At 48.7% G+C, this 21,811-nt stretch overlaps 2 protein-coding genes and 1 long non-coding RNA gene across 6 annotated transcripts; 1 reads left to right on the forward strand and 2 right to left on the reverse strand.

The window, feature by feature from the left end:
• Positions 1-468: 468 nt before the first annotated feature.
• On the reverse strand, positions 469-9,863 carry PIGR (polymeric immunoglobulin receptor). The gene is made up of 11 exons (XM_085044314.1): positions 9,713-9,863; positions 6,509-6,604; positions 5,821-6,150; positions 5,327-5,656; positions 4,412-4,735; positions 3,742-4,056; positions 2,715-2,838; positions 2,101-2,219; positions 1,769-1,894; positions 1,592-1,650; positions 469-1,042 (listed from the first exon to the last, which is right to left on the reverse strand). Exons 1-11 carry the CDS (start codon positions 9,861-9,863, stop codon positions 917-919), a joined length of 2,100 nt encoding a protein of 699 aa, XP_084900440.1. The 3' UTR covers positions 469-916.
• LOC146423876 (uncharacterized) lies at positions 8,112-18,412 on the forward strand. Its single transcript, XR_014847261.1, has 4 exons — positions 8,112-8,182; positions 9,535-9,631; positions 10,906-13,782; positions 15,420-18,412. It is a non-coding gene; the product is annotated as an uncharacterized LOC146423876 (long non-coding RNA).
• LOC146423877 (polymeric immunoglobulin receptor-like) lies at positions 11,381-17,529 on the reverse strand. Of its 4 annotated transcripts, XM_085044316.1 has the most exons (10): positions 17,440-17,529; positions 16,516-16,857; positions 15,725-16,054; positions 15,329-15,652; positions 14,338-14,612; positions 13,919-14,274; positions 13,392-13,504; positions 12,656-12,761; positions 12,180-12,225; positions 11,381-11,632 (listed from the first exon to the last, which is right to left on the reverse strand). In XM_085044316.1, the coding sequence occupies exons 1-10, from the start codon at positions 17,474-17,476 to the stop codon at positions 11,567-11,569; spliced, it is 1,995 nt and encodes a 664-aa protein (XP_084900442.1). In that variant the 5' UTR covers positions 17,477-17,529; the 3' UTR covers positions 11,381-11,566. The 4 variants fall into 4 exon arrangements, with proteins under 4 accessions (XP_084900442.1, XP_084900441.1, XP_084900443.1 ...); XM_085044315.1 differs by having other exon boundaries at positions 13,919-14,612; XM_085044319.1 differs by having other exon boundaries at positions 11,560-11,632; positions 12,660-12,761; positions 13,919-14,612.
• Positions 18,413-21,811: the final 3,399 nt, after the last annotated feature.

A 21,811-nucleotide genomic window follows, 5' to 3' on the forward strand; every position in this document is an offset into this window, starting at 1 on the left:
CCTTCACTCCTGCTCCCCTCTGGGGATGCTTTCCAGGCTCACACCTTCCCTGTTGCACCAGAGTCACTCATTCCTTCCCTGCAGCAGCTCCAGGCAGGTGTGGACCTGTCCTGGCCTCTGCACACCTTTCCCACTGTGCTGCTGAGGGATGGAGCCTGGGATGGGGCAGGTGAGCCATCACTGCCCTCCCAGGCTGTCAGGAGGTGCTGACTGGTGAGCAGGAGGGAGGGGCTGCCCTGCTCATCCCAGCACTCACTGTGGGGAAATCCACAATTCAGGGAAAATTTGTGTTTTATCCCTGGAGGGACTCAGTGTCTGGCAGCTAACCCAGCCTGCCATTGGCACTTCTTCATCATTGCAGCTCCCTGCATTGCTTTATCTGTGCAATATTCAGCTTTTCCCACCCCTTCTGTGCCTCTCCACGTGGGCTCTCTCTGGGATATCCCCCAGACCCTGAGTTCCCCAGTCTGCTGAAAGCCACTGGATTTTTATTGTTTTTCCATACAAACACTTCAGACCTGCCTGTTTGGCAGGTGCTGCCCTCAGGTCAGGAAAGCTTAGAGGAATCAAAAGCATCAGATGCTGTTCTAAAGGGTTTTCCAGCTGCCTTTAAAAGGAAATGGGATTTTTGCTTTACAATGGTCCTTCTGGCCCGTGAGAGCCCACTGTGTGGGCACTGGGGCTGTTGCTGGGATGAGCCTCTCGAGTTCCTGCTGCTCCCCAGCCCAACCTCCTCACTCAGACCTGACCTTCCAGCCCCCTTTGGCCTCAAACAATTCCTCCTCAATCACCACTCGAAGCTGAATTTAGGCAAAAAAAGTTCAAGCTATAGCAAATGGTGTAGCAATGAGCAAGTGTTGCTTGCTGACATCGTGATCCTCAAGGCAGATCTGGTTCCAGGTGATGCCACCTCCCCTCAGACCTGGTCCTGTGAGGGGGACATGGCCAGGCCAGCGCTGTCCCCACTGGGGATGCCCTGGGCGATGCTGCTGGAGGTGACGAGGAAGGAGGAGTAGGCAAGGTCAGCATCCTCCTTGGAGCTCTGGGGAAGGACAGGAGCACAGTCAGGGATGGGGAAGGACAGAGGGGAAAGGCAGCATTTTGTGATGTCTCAGGATAACCTGGGGGCACTGGAGCAGTGGGACAATCCAGTGGGTGCTGATGTGAGCATCATCCTGGGAAGACCCCAAATGTTTTTAGGTTTGGGACTCCTTGGCAAGCCTATCCCTATGAGTTGGCATCCAGCTCTCCTTTCCTAAAGCTGCTGAGATTTACTGGTTTCCTGACAGTTTCCTTGACTGCTCGGCACTTGCAACACCTTCCTGGCACTACCTGGGATAATAAACCTGGCACATCCTGGTTTACTTCTCAAAGCCGAGTGACTGCTGGAGTGATCTCTGCTAAAACAGGGAGTCAGGAAGGGGGCAAGACCCACCCACGGGGCTGAGCTGCAGCAGGTGCTGGATGCAGGGAAAATGCAGAAAACCTGGGTATAAATAGAGCCCCTGGGAGGAGACAGCCCCTCAGGCAGAGACTGCAGGGCTGTGGCCACATCTCCCAGGTCAGTGGGCTCTCTCCTGCCTCCTCTTACCCTTTTTGCCTTCTTTGTGTCAGCAGTGCTTTCCAGAGTGTCCCCAGTGGTGATGAACTCTGCGGGGAGAGAAAGGGAGGTGGTGGGGAGGGGGCAGTGGCTGGCAGGTGTTTCTGGGGCTTTTGTAGGTCCTTCAGCAGGGAAGGACTGACCCCAGGGCTGGGCTCAGCCACTCACCATCCTCTCCCACGGGGGTTTCCTGGCTCTCCTTCCCGCAGGCACCGTTGCTGGCACTGTAGTCCCTCACGCTTTCAAAGTCTGACATGCTGATGTTTGTCCTGTAGCTCCCCACGGACACCAGGTCTGGGAAAAGAGGAGGAAAATCCCTCAGGTCTCGCTCAGAGCAGGTGGGAAACATTGACATCCAAACCCTCTGTGCTGGGCGATGCTGTGTGACACAAAGAGCAAGCCCTGTGGCACCAGCAGGGCAGCTCAGCCCAGCACGTGGGCATTTCCTTCAATTTAATGCTGCTGCTGTTTCCTGAGAGCCCAGAGAGGCAGGGACTCACCAGATCTCTTCATCTGCCTGTATTTGACAATGGCAAAAGCTGTCACCACCAGCAGGATGAGGCCAGCAAGAGGACCAAGCACCAAGGCAAGAGTGTTGGAGCCACGGCTTTCATCAGGGCTGGAACAGAGGGAAAGAGATCTCACTGGGAAGGATGGGAATGTCCAGGAGGCTAAATCTATGGAGGATGGTAATTCTGAGAGATTATGGTGCAATTCAATCAGTTAATTGGATCCTAGTACAAATGATAAAATAAAACCCAAATAAAAATATAGGCTAGAGGTCAGGCTGAAACAGCTCCATCAGCAGTTTGGTTATAAATGCGTGAAGGAAAGTTCTCCAATCTTAACAAAAGTACTTTCAAATAGTTCTTTTGTACCTAAAATTTCTAATAATTTCCTTCTGATACTATTTGCTTGAACTAGAGATTAATTTTCAGTAATCTTGCCCTTTGCTGTCACTTTTTATCTTCTCTGACGCTTAGAGCAAAGTTCTTTGGGGATAACATCTTTTTGTGTTGCTAAACAACACAGACAGGGTGTGCAAACACAGCACCCACAATGAGCCCATATAAACCCCAGAAAATGACAAAAGAGAGGGGCTGGGAAAACCAACCTGTCTGGGACAGATCCTTTCCGCACCTCAGCATCGCTGTAAGCTCCTCCTGGGGGAACAGCTCCGGACTCAGCGCTGGAATCATCAACATCCAGGAGCTCTGGGGCGTGTTTGGCATCACTCCCTGTGTGTCCCAGGCGAGGAGGGTGGTTAGGGAGCAGCAGTACAGGGATGGGGACACAAAATCTAGTTGGATATGGATGTGGAGCTGCTGTGGGTTTTGGCTTTCTGTGAGGGGCTCTTCAAAATGGGGGTTCGAGATCTGAAATGATCTCACACTAAATAATTTGCTGCAAAAAATCTCAAGTACACTCCCTCTGCCTATGAATTTTTGAAAGAGCCTTGCATTTCTGAGTAAAAAGTCTTGCATTTCTAAGTTCTGCTTCCCGTATTTCCAGAACCAATTCTGAACCCTTGCTTTGCTTTTATTCCTGGCTCCTTGCACACCAAAAGCAAGGAAATATAGTTGTTTCTCTCTGTTTTCCCTTTGGCCATCATCCACTTAGGATGGCTAAACAGGGATATTCAGTGCTCTGCTTTTTCTCTGCTTCTAACAATATTCCTCTCCCAAAAACCATTTAAATTCCAAAATACTCCACCAAATCTGAGTCTAAGCCCCTTGCTGTTGGTGTCAGTTTTTCCTGCTCCATACTGGTTTCTTGTTCATTAAGACAAGGATTTCCCTGGAGCAAAATCTCTGAACCAGATCAGTTCCTCACCTGAAAAGTGCCAGACGTTGCTTACACTGAATGATGCTAGAGATTGTAATAGGAATCATTAACAAGGACTGGGTTAAAAGTGAAATTGGTGTGGAAAACAGTGAGTTTTGGACTGGGAAGTTAAATCTGAGTGGATGAAAATATCGATGGTGAATTGTGCAGATCAGGGCACTGCTGGCACCTCGCTGGGTGACAGCACTTCTGTTTCGAGGTGCTGCAGCCTAGTGGTGATGGAGAGACCTCCCTGGGCAGGAGGAACCTCCATCCCCAGCCAGGCTGAGCAGGAGCAGCCCTCCCTGGGAGCTCACCTGAAGTCACCTCCAGCTTCACAGCCACTGATTCCCCGAAGAGCCCATTGTGCTTCACCCCACACCAGTACCAGCCCTCATCTTCCTCCGTCACCAGGGCAAAGCTCAGCACGACTGTCCTGTTGGAGGTGCTGCAGGTGGCCTCTGGTCCTGGTGACCTCTGGTGCTGAACTGGCACCATGGGGCAGCCAGTGTTGTTCCACCTGCACCAGTACTTGTCGTAGGAGTTGTACTTGCAGGGGTAGCGGCAGGTTAAATCCACCTGGGAGCCAACTTGTGCTGTCACTTTCTTCTCTAGCTTCAGCCCAGGTTCTCCTGCAAGGGCAGACAGGACAATCAGGGCTGCTGTGAGTGGTTTCAGGGGTTGGGGTGGCAGTCAGCAGGCAATGGTGCTGCTGGGGATGGAGCTCGGAGGGAAAGTGCTCCTTGCATTGCTAAATTAACACTAAAAATGCTGCTTATGGCGCTTTTCTTGCAAGAATTTCTCACGTGAGAATTTGCTGCCAACACATTCCCATAAAACTTTCAAAACTATGTTTCAGCTATAAAGCTGCTGGGGTGAGCTCAGGCTTGGGGCTCACGTCTCTTCCCAAAAAGCCCCATTGCTGCCTTGGGGTGCTCAGGAGGTTCTTTTATACATGTTTGAGAGCTGCCAGCGCACAGCTCTTACCTTCCAAGACCTTCAGCTCCGTTGATGATTGCTGCTCCTTCAGTTCATTGGACATGCACCAGTAATAGGCTTTGTCCGTGTCCCTCAGCTGGTTCAGGACGATGGTGACAGTTTGGTTTTCGGGGCTCTCAAACATTGCCACTCTGCCCACGTACTTGGGTGACACGTTCCCAGCGTTGTCTATGATCTTCTCACATCCCTGGGCTCTCCACTTGCACCAGATCCTCGTGGAGGACTTCTTTAGAGGATCAAAGAGGCACTCAAAAGTTGCTGAGCTTCCGTTTCTGCCATTTACTGTGGTCTTTAACTGAGGGAAGTTTTTGTCTGTTGATAAGAATGAAATGAGCAGTTATAAACGTCTCGCTTCTGTCCCAGAAAACCAACATTATCACATAGCTGCTGTGCCTAAAGCAAGGCCAGGCAAAGCTCAGGGGTGCAGCCAGCAGGAGATTGTCCTGGCTCTGCTGGGAATTGATCCTAAAGGGTCAGCCAGGCCTTGCTTTTTCCCAAATTCCCTGGGTGCTTGCTGGCTTTGTGGACAGACATTCCAAAGCTTTGTTCCCTTTGCTAGAGGGAATGTCTACATCTGTCATTTTGGGATTTTAAGGAATTGGAGTTTGAAAAGACAGCTTGCTTGCCTCAGACTGGGAGGTGGAATCTGTCTCATGGAGTTTTGGGCTTGTGAGTAGAGTAACCCTCTGCTGGGAAAGCTAAATCTGGGTACAAGCTTTATTTAGCGGGGGTTTAGTTCATTATAGATAGTTAAGTGAATAGAAAGAGGTATCTAGATGAGAGAATGGGATAACAGGGCTCTGCAAAGGGAAATTCAAGCTCTTGGTAAATAAAGTGAGACTATTAGTGATGCTCCTGAAGAGAAGCAGAGAGGAAGGGGAAAACACCCTGGGAACAGCTCACCCTCGTAGATAAACACGTCCAGCTCCTTCGATTTTCCATCTTTCTCGTATTCCCCAGCCCCACAGTAATACACTCCTGCATCTTCCCAGTCCATCTGAGTCATGGTGACACTGAATGAGCCTGGAGATCCCTCAAAAGTCAGCAGAACTCTCCCTATGAAATCCTCATCGATAACTCGGTGGCTGTCGGCGATGTTCCGGCAGCCTCCCTGCTCCTTCTTGCACAGGTATCTCCTCAGGTTGGCAGTTTCTGGCCCAAAGCTGCATGAAAAGCTCCAGGTGCTGCGGAGCTTCAGGTAGAAGAGCTCAGGTGCCTCAGGTACAGGTGGGGCTGTGCAGAGACACAGTCAGGGGCTGGAAGGAAACTTTCCTGAGAGCACAGAGGTCCTGCAGCTCTCAGACATTGCACAGGCTCTTGGGGCAGCCTTGTTAAAAAGGGAGAGGGGGTAAAGTGAAAGAAAATTATAATTTAGGGAGTCCCAAGACTGTGCTTACCTTCAGAAATATTGAGAAGGACTCTGTGGGAGAGCCCTCTGCCATTGACCCCCACACCACACTGGAAGGCGCCAGCATCGCCCAGCTCCAGCGATGAGATGTTGATCTGGAAGTGCTCAGCCTCGGGGTGGTCAGTGAGGGACACCCTGCCCTGGTAGGCAGGGCTGATGTACTGCGTGGACACCACGGTGGCACAGCGGGGGCCTGACTCCCTGCACCAGTACTTCCTGTCGTGTTTGTTCACCGGGGTGGGTGGGTAGAAGCATTTCACTGTCACCGAGCTGCCGAGCACACCGTGGACCTGCCGCGGGCCGAACACGGGGCTGAGAACTGCGGGGAGAACGGGCTGTGTGAGTGACATGGGTGACATGTGTGGCCCTGGGGAGTGGGGGGACCCAGGGCTGGGCATCATCTGCTGCCAGGGAGCTCCTGTGGCAGTGAGGGGCAGCCAGGAGATGAAAATGATCTCCAAACCCTCCTCCCCATGAGACAAAGGTGCTCTCCAAACCCTTCTCCCTCAGGAGACAAAGATGTTCTCCAAACCCTCGTCCCCATGAGACAAAGATGTTCTCCAAACTCTCCTCCTCCATTGCGATAAAGATGCTCTCCAAACCATTCTCCTCCCCTTCCAACACCACCCCTGGCCCTTGGCCACCCCCAGACCTGTGTCCCACCAGGTGACACTCACTGCTTGCCTTGGGGGGATGTCTGCTCCTCGCAGATCCAGCTGGGAGCAAGGCGAGCAGGAATAGGAGTGCCAGGAGAGTCATTTTTCTTGCATTCCCTGGAAAAGATGTGGAAGGTGGTGAATAATCACATTTGCAGAATGGTAATCATCTAATAATCTTCATGCTTGGAGGATATGAGGGTTGGGGCTACTTGAAGTTGGGAGAAATACAGTTTTTAATTGCTTCTGTCCAGGAACAGGATGGGAAAGAGGGAGTTGATTCTGTTCCTGCCTGTCCTGCATGGCAACAGGACTGCCCATGAATCCATCCCAAAACCTCTGAAACATCATTTCTTCCTTCTGTCATGGAGCAGAATTCCTGACTGAAGCCTGTATTTACTGATTGCTCTTTGCTCCCCTGGTCTCTCCAAGGACACACAAAAGACAAAAAGGGGAATATTTTCACCTCTACCTTTTTTCCCTTTCCTCAGCTGCTCGAGGAACTGAGTGAGCTGCATGGATTTACCTCAGCCCTGCTCTTCCAAAAATCAGATTTGATGTGCATTTCCTGAGCACAGCTCTGGATCCACCTGCCTATTCCATCTTCACAGAATGCACCGTGTTGGAAGGCACCCGTGAGAGGTAATGGTGAGTGCCAAGGAAAATCCTAATAAACAACCAGAGGAATTTGATTTCAGGGTATCGAGTGACACGATTTTATTAAGGGTAATTCCCGGCAGAAGGAAAAAGGCTTTTATTTCCCTGTTGAGGTGAAAGGTGCTCTGTTGTGCCTCTTCCTTGTATTGTGATTTCCACTTGCTCAATGGCCACTTGTCCGTGGGTAATAATTAACTCACTGAGCATGAAAAATGCTCTTTCAAACACATCCCCGAAGTAGCCAGCAAGGCAAACATAACAAATTCTGCAGGAGGCAAACAACAAGGCACAAAGAGGGCCTTGATGTTTGCCCCTGGCCACCAGCAGCTCCTGTGGCTGGTGTCACCTCCCTGCCCTGCAGCCCTCGCTCTGTGCTGCAAGCTGGACCCCAGCTCAGCCTCCCCTTCTGGCAAAGTTCAAATAATCTGCTGTTCTGAGTTCTTCTCCAAAAATTCAACTGTTTTTGGGGTACAGACCCCGTTGTTTTGTCAGGTATGGAAGGTCATTTCCAGGACATGTCCCCAGAGCTGGGTTGGGATCATCACCTTCCTCTCCAGTGCTATTTTATGCCTAAATTTTGATATTTCCCAGGTTTCCAGCAGCAAGTGCTCTCTGGCCAGGTTGGCTCTTCCAAATCTCATCCATGACAAGACCTTCCCTAAATTTGTTGTGCTTTGGGATCCTGTCAGTCCTAGGGAGAAATACCTTCAGATTTATGATGTTTTGGAAGAAACCAAGACCTGACCTGTGAGCTGTGCAAACCTGAGCCAGCAGCTGCTCTCACTGGGTATAAACCACCAAAGTTCAGCTCCCAAATTCTGCTGAATTCCTGCTGCAGGGATTGCCAGGGATCAGCCCAGTCCAGCCCATTAGATATTAACTATTGCTCCTAACAATGACCAATGCCAAGGCCGTGCCCTGGGATCAGCAAAACACGAAGATTTGGTTGTGACATTTGTCATTCCAGCCTGGGAGCCCTTCTGGCTTTTTGTGGAATGTTTGCTGTTATTGAAATAGTTGAGAAATAATAACACAGAGGTAATATATTACATATATTTTATATACAGGGAATATTTCCCCCCTCAAATCCTTTTGACCCCTGGGGAAGCTGTTCAGGTGAAATTGCTGTAGAGAGAGTTATGCTTTGAGGAGGTGCTGGAGCTTTCTGTGGCCAGAAAAAGGACACAGCACCAAATTTCATCCTGCACAGGCCTGGGTTATTCACATTTCAACTGCAAATCGAGGTCTCTGCTTGTCTTGCCTTACCATGAGTTTTATTTGCTGGAATGGAATGGAATGGGGAGAAGGCACCAATGCACCCCATTTTCATGGGGTATAGAATGAGCAATCAACTTCCAGATAAAAGATCCAGCTGACCCAAACTCATGCAGAAAAGAAACATTTCCAGTTCCAGATAGATGCCTCCTTTCCAATATGAATGGAATAAACAGGAGGAGGTTTTGTTTTGTGATGCAGTCAGCAGAAACACTGAGGTAAAACTTGCTGAAGATTACCAGGATTTACCCAGAAATCAGCATTTTTTAGGAATTCCCACAGTGCTTTTTTGGGACCCTGCTAATCCAGAAAGAATTTAAACAGAATGGAATGTTTAATTTCCTCAGGGCTGGGATTGTGCTGCTGGCCCAGTTTTATGTCCCTTTAAGCTGTTTGGTCCCTCATACACCAATTTGTTCCTTTTCAGGTCAGACCTTCATGGGTCATTATTTCTTGGGCTGGAAAGTGAAACCACCTTCCAGACTATTAAATTATATTAGTTTAATTCTCCTTTTCCTGCAAGGAGCAGGAACGTCCTATGAGCCAACAGCAGTCATTCACCTCAGTCTGTGCAGTGCCTGGAGGGATGGATGGTGCCAGGGCAGGATTCATTAACAATTGCAATTAGGCAATATTTATCTGTATTACATGAAATGTATTAAATCTATAGGAATGTTTCCTTTGCAGAGGAAGAGTTCAGGTGTGTAGGAATCCACACTGCTGGTCTGAAGGGGACAGAGCTCTTTGATTTCACTTTTAGGACATCATGTCCAGCCTCCAGTCACTTGAGCTTCAGTTTTTATTTATCTTCCTGTTAACTGTGCAAGCTTCTCAGGGAGCTCCCAAAGCAGCTCCTTTAGGACAAAACTGCACCAATTCTCTTCTGAAATTTCAAAATCTGCCTGCTGGGATTTGAAAGGCAGTAATGACCTCAGGCTGAGTCGCAAAATTTAGATTACTACAGTAACATTTACTAACATTTGATGTTTTCTGTGTTAAAACTTAATGCAAACATTGTAATGATAATTAAGCATTCTTTCCCCCCCAGAAATTAAATATTAGAAATCTACTGCAGAGACGAAACCATGACTGTCACAAGCCTATGGTTCTTTCAGAAGAAATCAGCCTCCCAGCAGTGAGACCTGAGCATGAAATGGTTCCAAACCACTGCTTCCCTCCCGAGCGAGGAAGGATCCGCAAAAGTGGCTCAAGGTTTGTGTTCTCCTTCCCCCCCTAAAAATGGTACCACAAAAGGTTTTGCATCTCCAAAGACGACAAAGCAGCATTACTTACACCCCAGGTTCCTCCTGCAGCGTCTTGCCTTCCCTCTCAGGCTGCCCCGGGAGCTGCTGTGAGTGTCCTGTCCCTGTCCCTGTCCCTGTCCCAGCAGGGCAGTGGCACTGCCAGCCTGGTTTAAATACTGCCTGCCCTCCTGGCCCTGCATTCCCACCTGTGGTGCCTTAAAGGAACTGCACCCAGCAGCTCTGCCAGGTGAGGAGCAGCAGCTCCTGTCCCAGCCCTGCTGCCCCTCAGGGTCCCTCCCTTGTCCCCCTCCTGGTCACAGCCACCCCGGGCTGGGGGATCCCAGCAAAGCCCCAGGACACCTCTGCCTCTTTCGGGAAGGAGCCTGCTGGCTCTGTGGGTCAAACCCCTGCAGGGTCCTTTGGGTGCCTCTGTGCCAGCTTTTGCTCAGGTAGCTGGGATTGTTTGCTTTGTCTTCTGCTAAGGATGGAAAAGCAAAAATTCCTGCTGGCTGGAGAGGCACATGGAGCTTTTCTCATCCACTCAGTGAGGAGTTTGAACAGGATGGGAGCTCCTGCTGATCCTGAGCTGGAGTTGGGATCTTTAACAGCTTTGTCAGGTCTCAAAGGCAGCCTTGGAAGTACATTTATTTAGCTGAGGGTGTTGAGCTCCTTTCTTTCCATGAATGTGCAGCTTTTGGGGTGAGGAAGGAGCTTTTGGGGTGAGGAAGGAGTTTTGGTCATTGCTGTGCTTGCTCAGGGTGATCTGCTGGGGATCTTGGATGGAGAGCACAGCCACCACCTCCCCTAGATGGGAACAAACCCTCATCCCCTGCAAGCCTCCCAGCATTCCAAACATTGCCCAGGGAATGCTGGCATTACTTTTTTGCCTGGTGGCCACTGAGTTGTGCTGGATTGACCACAGTGGACACAGCTGGGTTTGCTTCCCTGGACCTCCCACCGTCCCAGGCATGGATCTCTTGGGATCAGCCCTGCTCACCCCCTCTGGATCCTGCAGAGGGATGGAAATGTGCTTTTAGGACCTTGCAGAGGAAGGTGGGGTGGCCATGGGCAGAGGAAAACCTGGCAGAGACATGGGAACCTGCAACTGCTGGTGCAGCTCGGGGAAGAAAACATAATCCAAGGTCAGTGAACAATTCCTTTGACCAAACCCCCTTTCACCCTCAAGGTTTCCAGTAAAACCAACCCGTTCCCTCATGCAAATATATAATTTCCTTGCTTTAGCACACGAGGAAGAGTTTTCCTGCCAAGTTCCAGGTTCCAAAGGATTTTGGCATCACCAGAAAGCAAACAACCTTCGGATTGCTTTTATTTGGGGAGTGCAAATTGCAACGTGAGCCACCATGTGAGTGTAAAACCAAAGCTGCTGCTCGGGGCTGGGCTGTGTTTGGGCTGAACTGGTCTGGTTTTGAAGCTCTGGATATCCCTGCAGAAGAGGTGAAGGAGAAAGAGCACTTGGGAGTGTGGGTGTCTGAGAAACTGAAATCAGATGTGGTTTATGTGCTGCAAAATTACTCCATGGATTAGGATTTTTTAAAAACCCAGAAAATCCTGATTTTTTGAGCAATCTGGTCTCTTCCAACTCAAACCACTCTGTGATTCTCTGATATGAGCAACCCTAAAGCCACAAAATCCTTCCCTCTCCACCCCTCCCCAGCTTTGCCTTTCCCTCAGGAGAAATAACCCACAAATAGCCAGGTTCAGGTGCATTATTTTATTTCCTCTTCTGCAAAACATGGAGCAATTTGGGCAGTCTGAGGGTTTAGCTCTCAGCAAAGGGGATTTGGGCTCTGAGCAGAGCAATGGGAGGTGTTGGGGGTTTGGTATTTTATAACTTCTCTTGGCTTTCCACCGGGAAAATTCCCAGTTCAGGTTCACGGGGTTTTCACAGGAGGTTCTGCCTCAAGTCGTCATCAGTTGCCTTGAAAAGGAGTTTTTCCCCACAGGGTAACTGAAAAATAACAAAACAGAAGAAAAGCTGTGATGTGGCATTGCCTCTCCACAGTATTAGTAGAAGTAATTTCATAGCCAAACTTGATATTTTAAATTATATTTTAGGGAGAACAGAAAGCTGCAGAAACCTGGGTCAGAGGGAACTTCTGGAGTCAACCTCCTGCACAGTTTAAGAGTTTGGGGCTTTACCCCAACCCAGACATCTGGGAACCAAAGGCACAAATAATTTCTGGGTTTCATTCTCATTTTTAGGAGTTTTTCACAGAACATTGATTGTTTCTTTTCAAGGCTTTAGGGGAGGTGTAATTTTCCTTTCCATTATTTATATTTAGGACCAGAAGATACCTTTTGGCTCTGAGTACATTGTAATGAATATGTGAAATCACCAAATTTTTGAGCCACTATTCCACCAATTTTTTTTTCAATGGAGTCCTTTTCACTGATACAAACTCCTACAGATTAGATACACTTTAAAATATTTGCTCAGATGATTTTTACAGGAGCTTCTCTCTAAAAAGCATCAACAATCTGAGACAGACTCTTACAGAGAAGTTGGTCATCCTGACATTTCCAAGGATGGCAGAGATTTTCCTGCACAACAGAACAGAAAAGAATGACATGGTTGCAACAGAGTGAACAACAATTACTTGTGTGTGATATTGAGAAAGGTGATAAGAAATCAGGCTTTACTGAAAGAGGCAGGAAGAGCGATAACAGCTTTACCACTTGCAATCGAAAATTATCATCAACCCTGCAATAAATATATAAGCTTTATATCGGATTTAAGCCAAGTCTTTTGAAATCCATGGCTTAACATTTCTTGGTAAGGAGCAAAGGCAAGAGTTTGGCTGCTGAAAGTGATTCTTGGACTGTGGATTGTCATTTCTGGACTGCAGGCCTGGTGGGTCTCCTGTGGAGGTATTTTCCTTATTCAGCCACAAATTCCCTGCTTAAAATTTGGGTTTATGCTCTTTTATTGGGGGAGATGCCACTTGCAGTGCCAGCTCCAGGAAACACCCACCTACATTTGCCAGAGGCCATCCTGAATTCCTGCTCTTCTCCTGGACTTGGCTCCTCCTCCATCCTGCTCTCCCTCTCCACACTCCCTGGGGTTCTTCCTTCTCCTCCTTTAAAACAGAACATCCCAACCAGCACCTCGTTAAGTATTCCAGCATGCCAGACACCAAATTAGGCCATAATTTCACAGTTTTATTCTGGTGAAAAATGTATTTCCCCTCACTGCTGTCATCGCTGAAGGTTTTCTGTCCCGAAATTTATCCCTATGTATAGAATATGGTCTAGGTTAATCTAGATGGACATATCTTTGCAAATCAGTCATCAGAAGGGATTTTTTGGGACCTGTTTTGGTTAGCTCTGCACTGAACAAGCTGGATTTGGCCCCAAAGCTGCACAGGGTGAAGCCACTCACACCCCACTTGTCCTTCCCTGCAGGATTTTCCATGCCTCATGGAGCCATAAATCCTCTATACACAAAACCCCAGCCTTGCTTTCAGCAGGGCTTCAGGATTTCCTTTTCCTTCATCAGCTTTGTGTTTGAGCACCTTTAAAACCAAACCAAACTATTTCTCAAGGGCTTTGCTTGCAGGTACAGCTGCACTTTTGGGCTGCAGAACAGACACGTGGCCGAGAGATGGAAATATTCCACGGGTCAGACTCCAACCCTTGGAAAGCACAAGGATTTTGGTTGTTGCAAAACAACCCCTGCAGCCCAAAAAGGTGGTGCCTGGCCAGCTTACCTGTCTGCTTTTGAAGCTTGATTTTGGCCAGGGTGAGGGCAGTGATGGTGATGCAAATCAGCAAAATGAGAGATGGTAACACAACAGGGAGCAGCTGTGATTCACCTGAGGAGCTGGGAAGAAAAACCACCAGGATTAAATTGGGTTTGGATTCACCTTCATGGTTAAGGCAGGTGCTTGTTTCCACACTGAAGAGAATCAAGGAGGTGTAAACTCTGACTAAATCAAAGAGAAGCCAACAGAGTCAAGGAGAGTTGAAATCATTTGATCTGCTGTTTGGCTTGTGAGGAAGTCATTTCTACAGCTGCTGTGTGGGGTTTGTGCTGAATTAGCCCCTCCAGAAGGAAGAGCTGTTTCCACAACATGAATTCACAAGCAATCCATCATTTTGGTGAGCTGGTACAACCCTCAGGTTTTGGAAGGTGTTTCCCTCCTCCTTCTGGCAGGGGGATATGGTTGGGGGAAGCTGGGGATGGGAGGATGAGGATGAGGCTTCCCATGCTGGGGCTCAGTGGCTGTGGGCTTACCTCTCCTGGAAGGTTTCACCAGGGGAGGCTGCAGAGCTGCCCTGGGTGGCAGTGCCCATCTGGGTGGCAGTGTCCATCCTGGTGTCCTTGGTGACAATTCCCATCGTGGTGCCCCTGGTGACAATTCCCATCGTGGTGCCCTTGGTGACAATTCCCATCGTGGTGCCCTTGGTGACAATGCCCATCGTGGTGGCGTGGGTGGCAGTGTCCACCGTGGTGCCCCTGGTGACAATGTCCATGGTGGTGTCCTTGCTGGCAGTGTCCTTAATGGTGCCATGGGTGACAATTCCCATCCTGGTGCCCTTGGTGACAATTCCCATCGTGGTGCCATGGGTGGCAGTGTCCATCGTGGTGCCCTTGGTGACAATTCCCATCGTGGTGCCCCTGGTGACAATTCCCATCGTGGTGCCCCTGGTGACAATTCCCATCGTGGTGTCCTTGCTGGCAGTGTCCTTAATGGTGCCATGGGTGACAATTCCCATCGTGGTGCCCCTGGTGACAATGCCCATCGTGGTGGCGTGGGTGGCAGTGTCCATCCTGGTGCCCCTGGTGACAATGCCCATCCTGGTGCCCCTGGTGACAGTGCCCATCAGGTGTGTGATGCTCCTGTGCCTGGCTGTGCTGCGGACAGCAGGATTTGGTGCTGTGGCTCTCACAGGAGTGGTTGTTCCTGGGGCTTGTGAGGAGCAGATTTCTGGAGAGAATATTATTTAGAGGCTTTAATTCCCATCTTTTTGCAGAGGCAATGTGTTTGTTAGGTTTACCAAAGATTTACACATTTTCCTTGCATCTTGTCTGAAAAAACACGAGACTCAGGCATTTCTGTTTTCCTTTAAGTCTTATAGACAGCAGCTTGGGAGCACTAATATATATATATATATAATTTTACATGTTAAATATAATAAATTATATTATTTATTATATTTATATAAAAACAGATATAATATATAATATAATATATAATTATATACAATTATAATATAAAATATAAAATACAGTATACTTAAATTATTTTATATATATATATAAATTATGATACCTTAATACCTGGTAAACATTCCTACTTCAACCCCACTTCTTCTGCCTTTGCCAGAAGAGCAGTTCCATGGATCTGTGTATTTTACACATGGCAGTTTCTCAAACTGCAGGATAACCTTCAGCTTATCCTCAGATCCACACATTTAAATAATATTTTAAAATAATATGATACAATAATAATTATTTTAAATAATAAGAATATAATAATTTAATCATAATATAATCCAAACCAATTAAATTTCCTTGGAAAGCTCAACTGAAAACCTTCCCCATCACCTCAGCTGCTTGCTAATATTTAAGGGGAAATGCAGAGCTGCTGTTTCTCGTGGTGTGGGATGGTTTGGGGACAATCCAGGCCATGCCACCACCTACCCTTGTGGACGAGCAGGTTCAGGGGGGCTGTGAGCTCTGCATGCCCACTGCTGGCCCCACACCAGTACCACCCTGCATCCTCCTCCTGCAGCTCCCTCAGCACCACCGTGGAGCTCCCGGGGTCACTGCTGGACATCTGGATTCGTCCTCTGTAGGATTCCTGGACGAATCCCTGGTCATCCAGCAGCACCGAGCAGCTCCCTCCCTTCCACCTGCACAGGTACTTCCTCTCGTAGGTGTCCTTGGGGTCGTGGTGGCACCTGAAGGCCATCGAGCCCCCGACGGTGCCGCTGAGGAATTTGGGTCTCCTGGGAAGGGTGGAGGCTGCAGGGAAGGGATGGAATTAGCATTTCGTGCTCCTCACCCAGCACTGGGAGCCCCCATGCCCTGCCCTACCTGTGGCCACCTGCAGAACCACCTCCTGCAGGATGTCCTGACCCCTCCATCCTTGTGTCCCACACAGGTACAGCCCCGAATCTTCCTTCTTCAGGTCGTTCATCAGGACTTTGAAAGCTCCAGAGCTCTCCTGAGGGGTGATCAGGACTCGGCCTTGGTACCTCCTGCCCACGTAGCCATTGGAGCTGGAGATGATAGTGCAGATGCTCCTGCCCATTTTGCACCAGAACCTCTCCTGGTCGCTGGGGGTGTCCCCAGAGGGGCACAGGACTGTGACAGAGCCATGCAGCTCCCCCTGGATGAGCTGGGTTGGCCTTGATGGAGGAGCATCTGCAGGGAGAGAGCAGGACAGGGACTGTCAGAGCACAGAAACCCCAAAAACCTGCCCCATCCTTTTGGCTCTTGAGTTTCCCCAGGCCATGTTCCTCAGCTCTGCTCTAGGATAGCAAAGATTCATCTTTTTAGCTTATAACAAGTCAAAATATCCTTCACACCCTGAAAGTCCATCAGTTATTTCCTTTACCTTCTCCAAAACCCATTCACTCCATTTCCCCTGTGCCCTTCCCCAGAATCTCCAAACCTGTGTTTCCAACAGGCAGGAGAGGGTTTCCTCTCACATCCATGGACAGCTGATTTGGCCAAACCCATGTGCCTTTATACCCCCTAATTTATACCCCAAAATTACAAATATCCGCTTAACAGGGCAGGGTAGGAAATAGCCCTGCTGTGTGCAGATGCTCCAAGCCCTGATCCCAAACCTCTCCCAAGGGGGAGCCTGGAGAGATCCCTACCTGCCAGGACTGTCAGGTTCAGGCTGACGTAGAGCCCCTGGTTGATGCTGCCAATGCCACACCTGTAGGTACCTGAGTCGCTGCTCCTCAGCCCTGTCATTGTCACTGTGAAGGTGCCATTCTGGGGGATGTCCCTCAAGGCCACCCTGCCCTCGTAGCCACTCGAGGTGTAGCTCCTGGAGGAGATGATGATGTAGCAGAGCCCGTTTGCTGCTATTTTGCACCAGTATTTGTGGTCGTGTTTGTTGGCTGGGCTGGGCGAGTAGAAGCACCGGTGGGTGATGGAGCCTCCAAGAGCTCCTGCCAAAAACCTGGAGCCGTGCAGGCTGCTGGCAGCAGGCTCTTTTGGGGACAGAAACAGAAGATTTTGGTTATTCGCAACCAGAAAACCCCTGTATCACTCCTTCAGGTCAGGGCTGTGGTTCTGGGGGTCACCAGGGGACATCTGGCTCAGATAATCTATTTTGGGTGTGGTGTGTCCCCCAGGGCCACTTTATCCACTCGAGGGGCACTGGAGGCACAGATGGGGACACCCTCGATGGCCCTTACAGGGCACTCCATCCCTGCAGTTAATAGCCAAGGGCAGAAATTAATGGAAAAAATTGGCATTTGCAAACTCTGCCTGATCCAGCAGCATCCTCCTCTCTTTGGATGCTGCAGGAACTCTGGGGTTCTCCTCCCTGGGGAAGCTGCAGGAACTCTGGGATTCTCCTCCGTGGGGAAGCTGCAGGAACTCTGGGATTCTCCTCCCTGCCCTCACACTCTGCTGGCTCTCTGCAGGTTTCCCCTGGGCAGGGGTGGCTGGACTGGTTTCCAGCTGGAGGTTTTTGGTGTCTCGGGGAGGATTTACCAGAAGGACACAACCTGAGTCCCCAATTCCAGCTTTACCTGTTCCTATCAGGGGTTGGGGACTCGGTGACTCACCTGGCAGCAGAGCTGCTAAAAGGAACAGAACCACCATGTCCAGCTTTCCCAAGAGTTCCCTCGGAAAATCCTTCACAGATCTCACCTTTGCTGATTTCTGTGATGGCAAACAAAAGAAAGAGATTGTGGCAACCCCTGGATTATTCATGATATGAACACTCATTTCATATCAGGTTTTAGGTGTTTTTTAATGTTTTTAACCAGCAAATAGGCATTAAATATAAAGCAGACAGTAAAAAGGAAGAGCTAGAGAAATCCCAGGAGTAAACCATGTATGGTTGGGTTTTTTCCCTGTCTTTATTTCAGTCTTGTAAAAATGTTTCTAGGATGCATTTTTGGCACCTGATTAAACCATTATCATGCCACCATCCATAGCTGGGATGCATTTTGCCTTTTCCACATCATTTTTGGTGTGTTCTTAGCCAAAAAGGCCTGTAATTTAATTTATAGATTTAAAAGGAAAAAAAAATTTTTAAAAGGCACATTACCTTAAAAAAAGAGAAAAATCACCATAAATCACTACCTTGATTTCTACAGAAATAATTACGTTAAATTTCAGAACTGCAGGTGAAATCTCTCAAACTATCTCCTGTAATCACTCTACAATAGCACTGCTCTCCAAAACCAGCATTTGAAGGGCAAATTGAGTCTCCCTTACCTTAGATTGTGATGTTTCTGGTGCTGGAAATTTTCTCTTCCGCCACCTCCAGCTTGAATTGAGTTTAATGGAGTTGTGCTTGCAGCTCAGTCTTTGGTCTTCTCTTGATATGTAACTCTTTTTTTTGCTGTATTGATGTGCAGAGTTTAAAATGGATGCACTGAGAATTTCCTGAGCTCTCGATGTGCATTGCTGAGCGAACTGGAGATGGTTGAAAGGCTCAGAGGAGTAGTAGAGGTCCCACCAATGAGGATGGAGCCCAAAAATGGTCTTTTTTAGCCATTTAGTGATGTGGGTGACATCACAGAAGGGGGGGAGGGAAAAGGGGGTGAAGAGGCCAGGAGCAGAAATTGCAGAGTTTGAGAGGAATTCCCCTGCTCTGCAGACAAAATGCTGTAAAATACAGAAAACCTGTCTCAAGGAGCTGTAGTGAAATGGTGTTTGCTGTGAGCCACTTCCAGGCAGAACTTGCCATCAAGGGAGAACTTTGTGAAAGGTTCCTCAAACATCTGTGGTCTGGATGAGCCTTCAGTGAGCTCGTGTCTGTGTTCTGATCCTGTTTTAGGGTCAAAAAGATGGTTTCTGCTTCAATTTTGGTCATGAAATGTGGACGAGGTGGGCTCAGAGCACAGGATGCCAAGATGGAACTGAGGGCAGTTTGTTCCTGAACATAAACACAATTCCTCTTTTTCATTAACCAAATAATCCCAACTGAGAGAAGTGTGGATGTGCTGATTTCAGTTATTGCCAAGGACTTTGGTCTGTTTTCCCTCCAATTAAAAATGTTTGGCTGCAAACAAAAACCTACCTGTGGCACTTCTGGGAATGCCCTGGGCTGGCTCCAGCACTCTGGGTGTCCCCAGGATTTGCAGGACAACTTTCCCTGAGTGAGGAGTTTGTGGGGTTTAGGGGGAGATTTAGGGGAACCACTTTGTTCTGCCAATCCTGTGGGGTCCAGGGCCTCGACCTTCCCCTCCTGGGTCACACAGGGTGTGAAGAGCAGATTGTGTTCTGTGGAAAACAATCTTTGAAGCACTTTGGATCCCCCTGGCTGAAGATAAATCCGCAGTTTTGTGCAGTTTATTGTGATATGATTACTTCTATTGCGGTAATTGTTGTGTTTTGTACCAAAGGTGTGCAATAAATTCCCCACTATTGGCTGGGCTCCAGCAGAGCTGCTCTGTCTGAGGGCATTTATCACCATGCCAGCAGCAAAGCAATAGAATCAGCCTTGGATGAGCATTGAAATGGGATGGGAACCCCCTGGGAATGCTCAGAGAATCACAAAATCATGGAATTACACGAGACCCTCTTGGAAAACTACCATTACCTTGCACCTTCCACTGCTAAAGGAGAGTTAAATTTTACAGAATTTATTCTTCTGTGCTTGTTAAGGAAATGTCTCTTCCTTCCTCTAAGCAGCATGTGCTGGAGGGGGAATCTCCTCCCTGAGAGCAGAGTGGCAGCAGAGGACAGGCAGAGGCTCCACACCACGAGTTTCATCCCCGTGCAGATGTGGAAATTGCTGTCAGCACCTCAGCACAGCCTGTCTGTGCTCAGGGCTGTAATTAATAAATGATAACCACCCCTGCCTGCTCCTCAGCGCCCTGTTAATGATTAAACTCCTGCTTGGAACAGCCAGGGATTATTGCTGCACACAAACCCCTCTGCGAGGAACAACACTGCCCCTGTCTGTCTCCTCCTGGACTTCCAAACCCGAGGGTGTTTGGAAACCAAGAGCTGAGATCTGGGGGGAAAGGAGATCCTCACCCCCTGCCCTGCCAGGGGGATCATCCCAGCCTGAACCCACCGTGTTTTCAGAGCAGGAATGAGGAGCCCTGGGTTGGGTTTGGTTTCGGTCTGGTTTGGGTTTCAGGTGTTACCAGGTGAATCTGCAGCGCTGGCAGATGGAGGAAAGCAAACCCAACCAAATAAAGCTTTACACAGCAGTGAAAGGCTGGAATGCCCTCGGTGGGGCTGCTCTTTGCTGTCTGGGGTTCTGCACCTGCTGGCTCTGAACCTGTTGGTTCTCTGCTGCTGGGCACAGGTGGGAGCAGCAGTGATGAGGTTTGGCCTTTTTTTCTTTTCTAATTCCATTAGAAACAAAAATCAGGGGCAAAACCAAAAAAAAATATAAAATTAAGAGAAACATAGTGGAGTTGGAGAGTGTCCTTCCCTCCACCTGCAGTGAGCAGGGAAAGGGCAGAGCCTCAGCTCCTGATTATTGCCCAAACCATGCTGGAATGTGGTTCAAAAGCCTCAGACATCTCCAGCCCTCTCCCACAGAGCTGGAGGGAGTCCAGCTCGATCCTGGAGCTCAGGTTTGGTGTTTTCCAACTTGGTTCAGCAGCATCCAACCCTCCTTCCCAGCCTCAGCCCCAAGGCTCCCCTGGCGCTGTCCCAGAGCTCCTGTACAGGTACAAAGTCTGTTATTAAAATAGATTAAATTATTTCTGCTGTGACCTGGTGCAGCTGATGTTCCTTGACACTGCCAGAATCCCAACAGCTCCTGAAGCTGATCTTTGTAATGAAAGATGTTCTCAAGGATGTTTTAATTGGGACAGGAGGTCTTGACAGGCTCATGTAGACATGGAAATGATATGTCTGAGCCAGGGTGGGACTGAGAGTTAAGAATTCGATGAATATTCTGTACAAAATGCAAAGCTTGGTGTTTTCTTTTGTTTTGTTTTTTGTTTGGTATTTTTTTAACGTTGTTGTGCCACATAAGCTCAGTCTGGATAATCTGCATGAAGACACTGGGGGTGCATTTACCAACTCTTCCGAGACTTGTCACTTCTGCAGTGCTGTGATCTCTCCTCGTGGCTGTTTTGTGTCTGGGCTCTGCTGGGATTTTGCCTTCCAGGCACAAATCAGGTTAAATACGCCCAGAATTAGATTCACAGAATCCCAAAATGGTTTGGGTTGGAAGGGACCTTAAAGATTATCTCATCCCACCCCCCTGCTACAGTATGAAATCTAAGTTCAGGGGTCCCCAGGCAAGAGCCCAGGAGTTCTGCTGGACTCTGGCTGAACCTGGGGGCAGATTTTGTGTTTTTGCTTTCCTCCTTGGAGTGACCTGGGATGGTGGAAGGAGGTGGAACTGGATGACATTTAGGGTTCCTTCCAACCCAAACCATTCCATGCTGATATGATGATGACAAAGCAAGTGCCTTTGTTCCTAACAGGCAATTCTATTTCCAAACTAATGCAGGCTTTCTCTAGAGAGAGAGGCTGACCTGTGGAGGCAATTGCACCAAACAATTTACTGATGTTAATTAACTGCTTGCAGCACTGAGCTGCACTCAGTTGTTTCCATCCCTGACCTTGCAGCACCAGCACCTCTCCAAGACAGTCTGTGAATACCAAACAGGCTCAGGCTGGCAAAATCCACTGCCAGGCTTTTAATTCCTCTCCAAACAGGCACAGGTTTTGACTTAAGAAATGTTTAGGTTCTGTTTCAGGGCAAAAACGCTGTGAGAGAGTCCTTAATGCTCTCCTGTTCCTCATTAGACAAACAAGGTGAGATTTCCCTTGGGATTTGTATCCTGCAGGTGCTGAGCAGTCAGACAGAGCATTAAGTCTGGAATCAGCCCTGGGTGAGACAGAGTGCTCAGAGGAGAGGAGCACAGGGATAAAAATGCACCATTAAGCCCTGGAGGAGCTGGGCTGACCCTCTTACTCAGCATTTAACCTGGCATCTCCCCCTCCTCTTTA

The sequence above is a fragment of the Lichenostomus cassidix genome, unplaced genomic scaffold (genome assembly GCF_008360975.1).
Source record: "Lichenostomus cassidix isolate B80296 unplaced genomic scaffold, HeHo_3.0 unassigened_scaffold_chr26, whole genome shotgun sequence".
In the NCBI taxonomy this organism is placed as follows: Eukaryota; Metazoa; Chordata; class Aves; order Passeriformes; family Meliphagidae; genus Lichenostomus; species Lichenostomus cassidix.

Excerpts from the sequence above, each read along its gene's own strand:
- PIGR (XM_085044314.1), bottom strand. The coding sequence starts at position 9,863 with ATGCAGGGCCAGGAGGGCAGGCAGTATTTAAACCAGGCTGGCAGTGCC. Across the intron at positions 6,605-9,712 it reads CTGCAGGAGGAACCTGGGGT|GGAATGCAAGAAAAATGACT; the intron begins GTAAGTAATGCT and ends CATCTTTTCCAG. Across the intron at positions 1,043-1,591 it reads ACACAAAGAAGGCAAAAAGG|AGCTCCAAGGAGGATGCTGA; the intron begins GTAAGAGGAGGC and ends GTCCTTCCCCAG.
- LOC146423877 (XM_085044315.1), bottom strand. The coding sequence starts at position 17,476 with ATGGTGGTTCTGTTCCTTTTAGCAGCTCTGCTGCCAG. Across the intron at positions 16,858-17,439 it reads TTTAGCAGCTCTGCTGCCAG|AGCCTGCTGCCAGCAGCCTG; the intron begins GTGAGTCACCGA and ends TGTCCCCAAAAG. Across the intron at positions 11,633-12,179 it reads TCAGGATGACCAACTTCTCT|TTACCCTGTGGGGAAAAACT; the intron begins GTAAGAGTCTGT and ends GTTATTTTTCAG.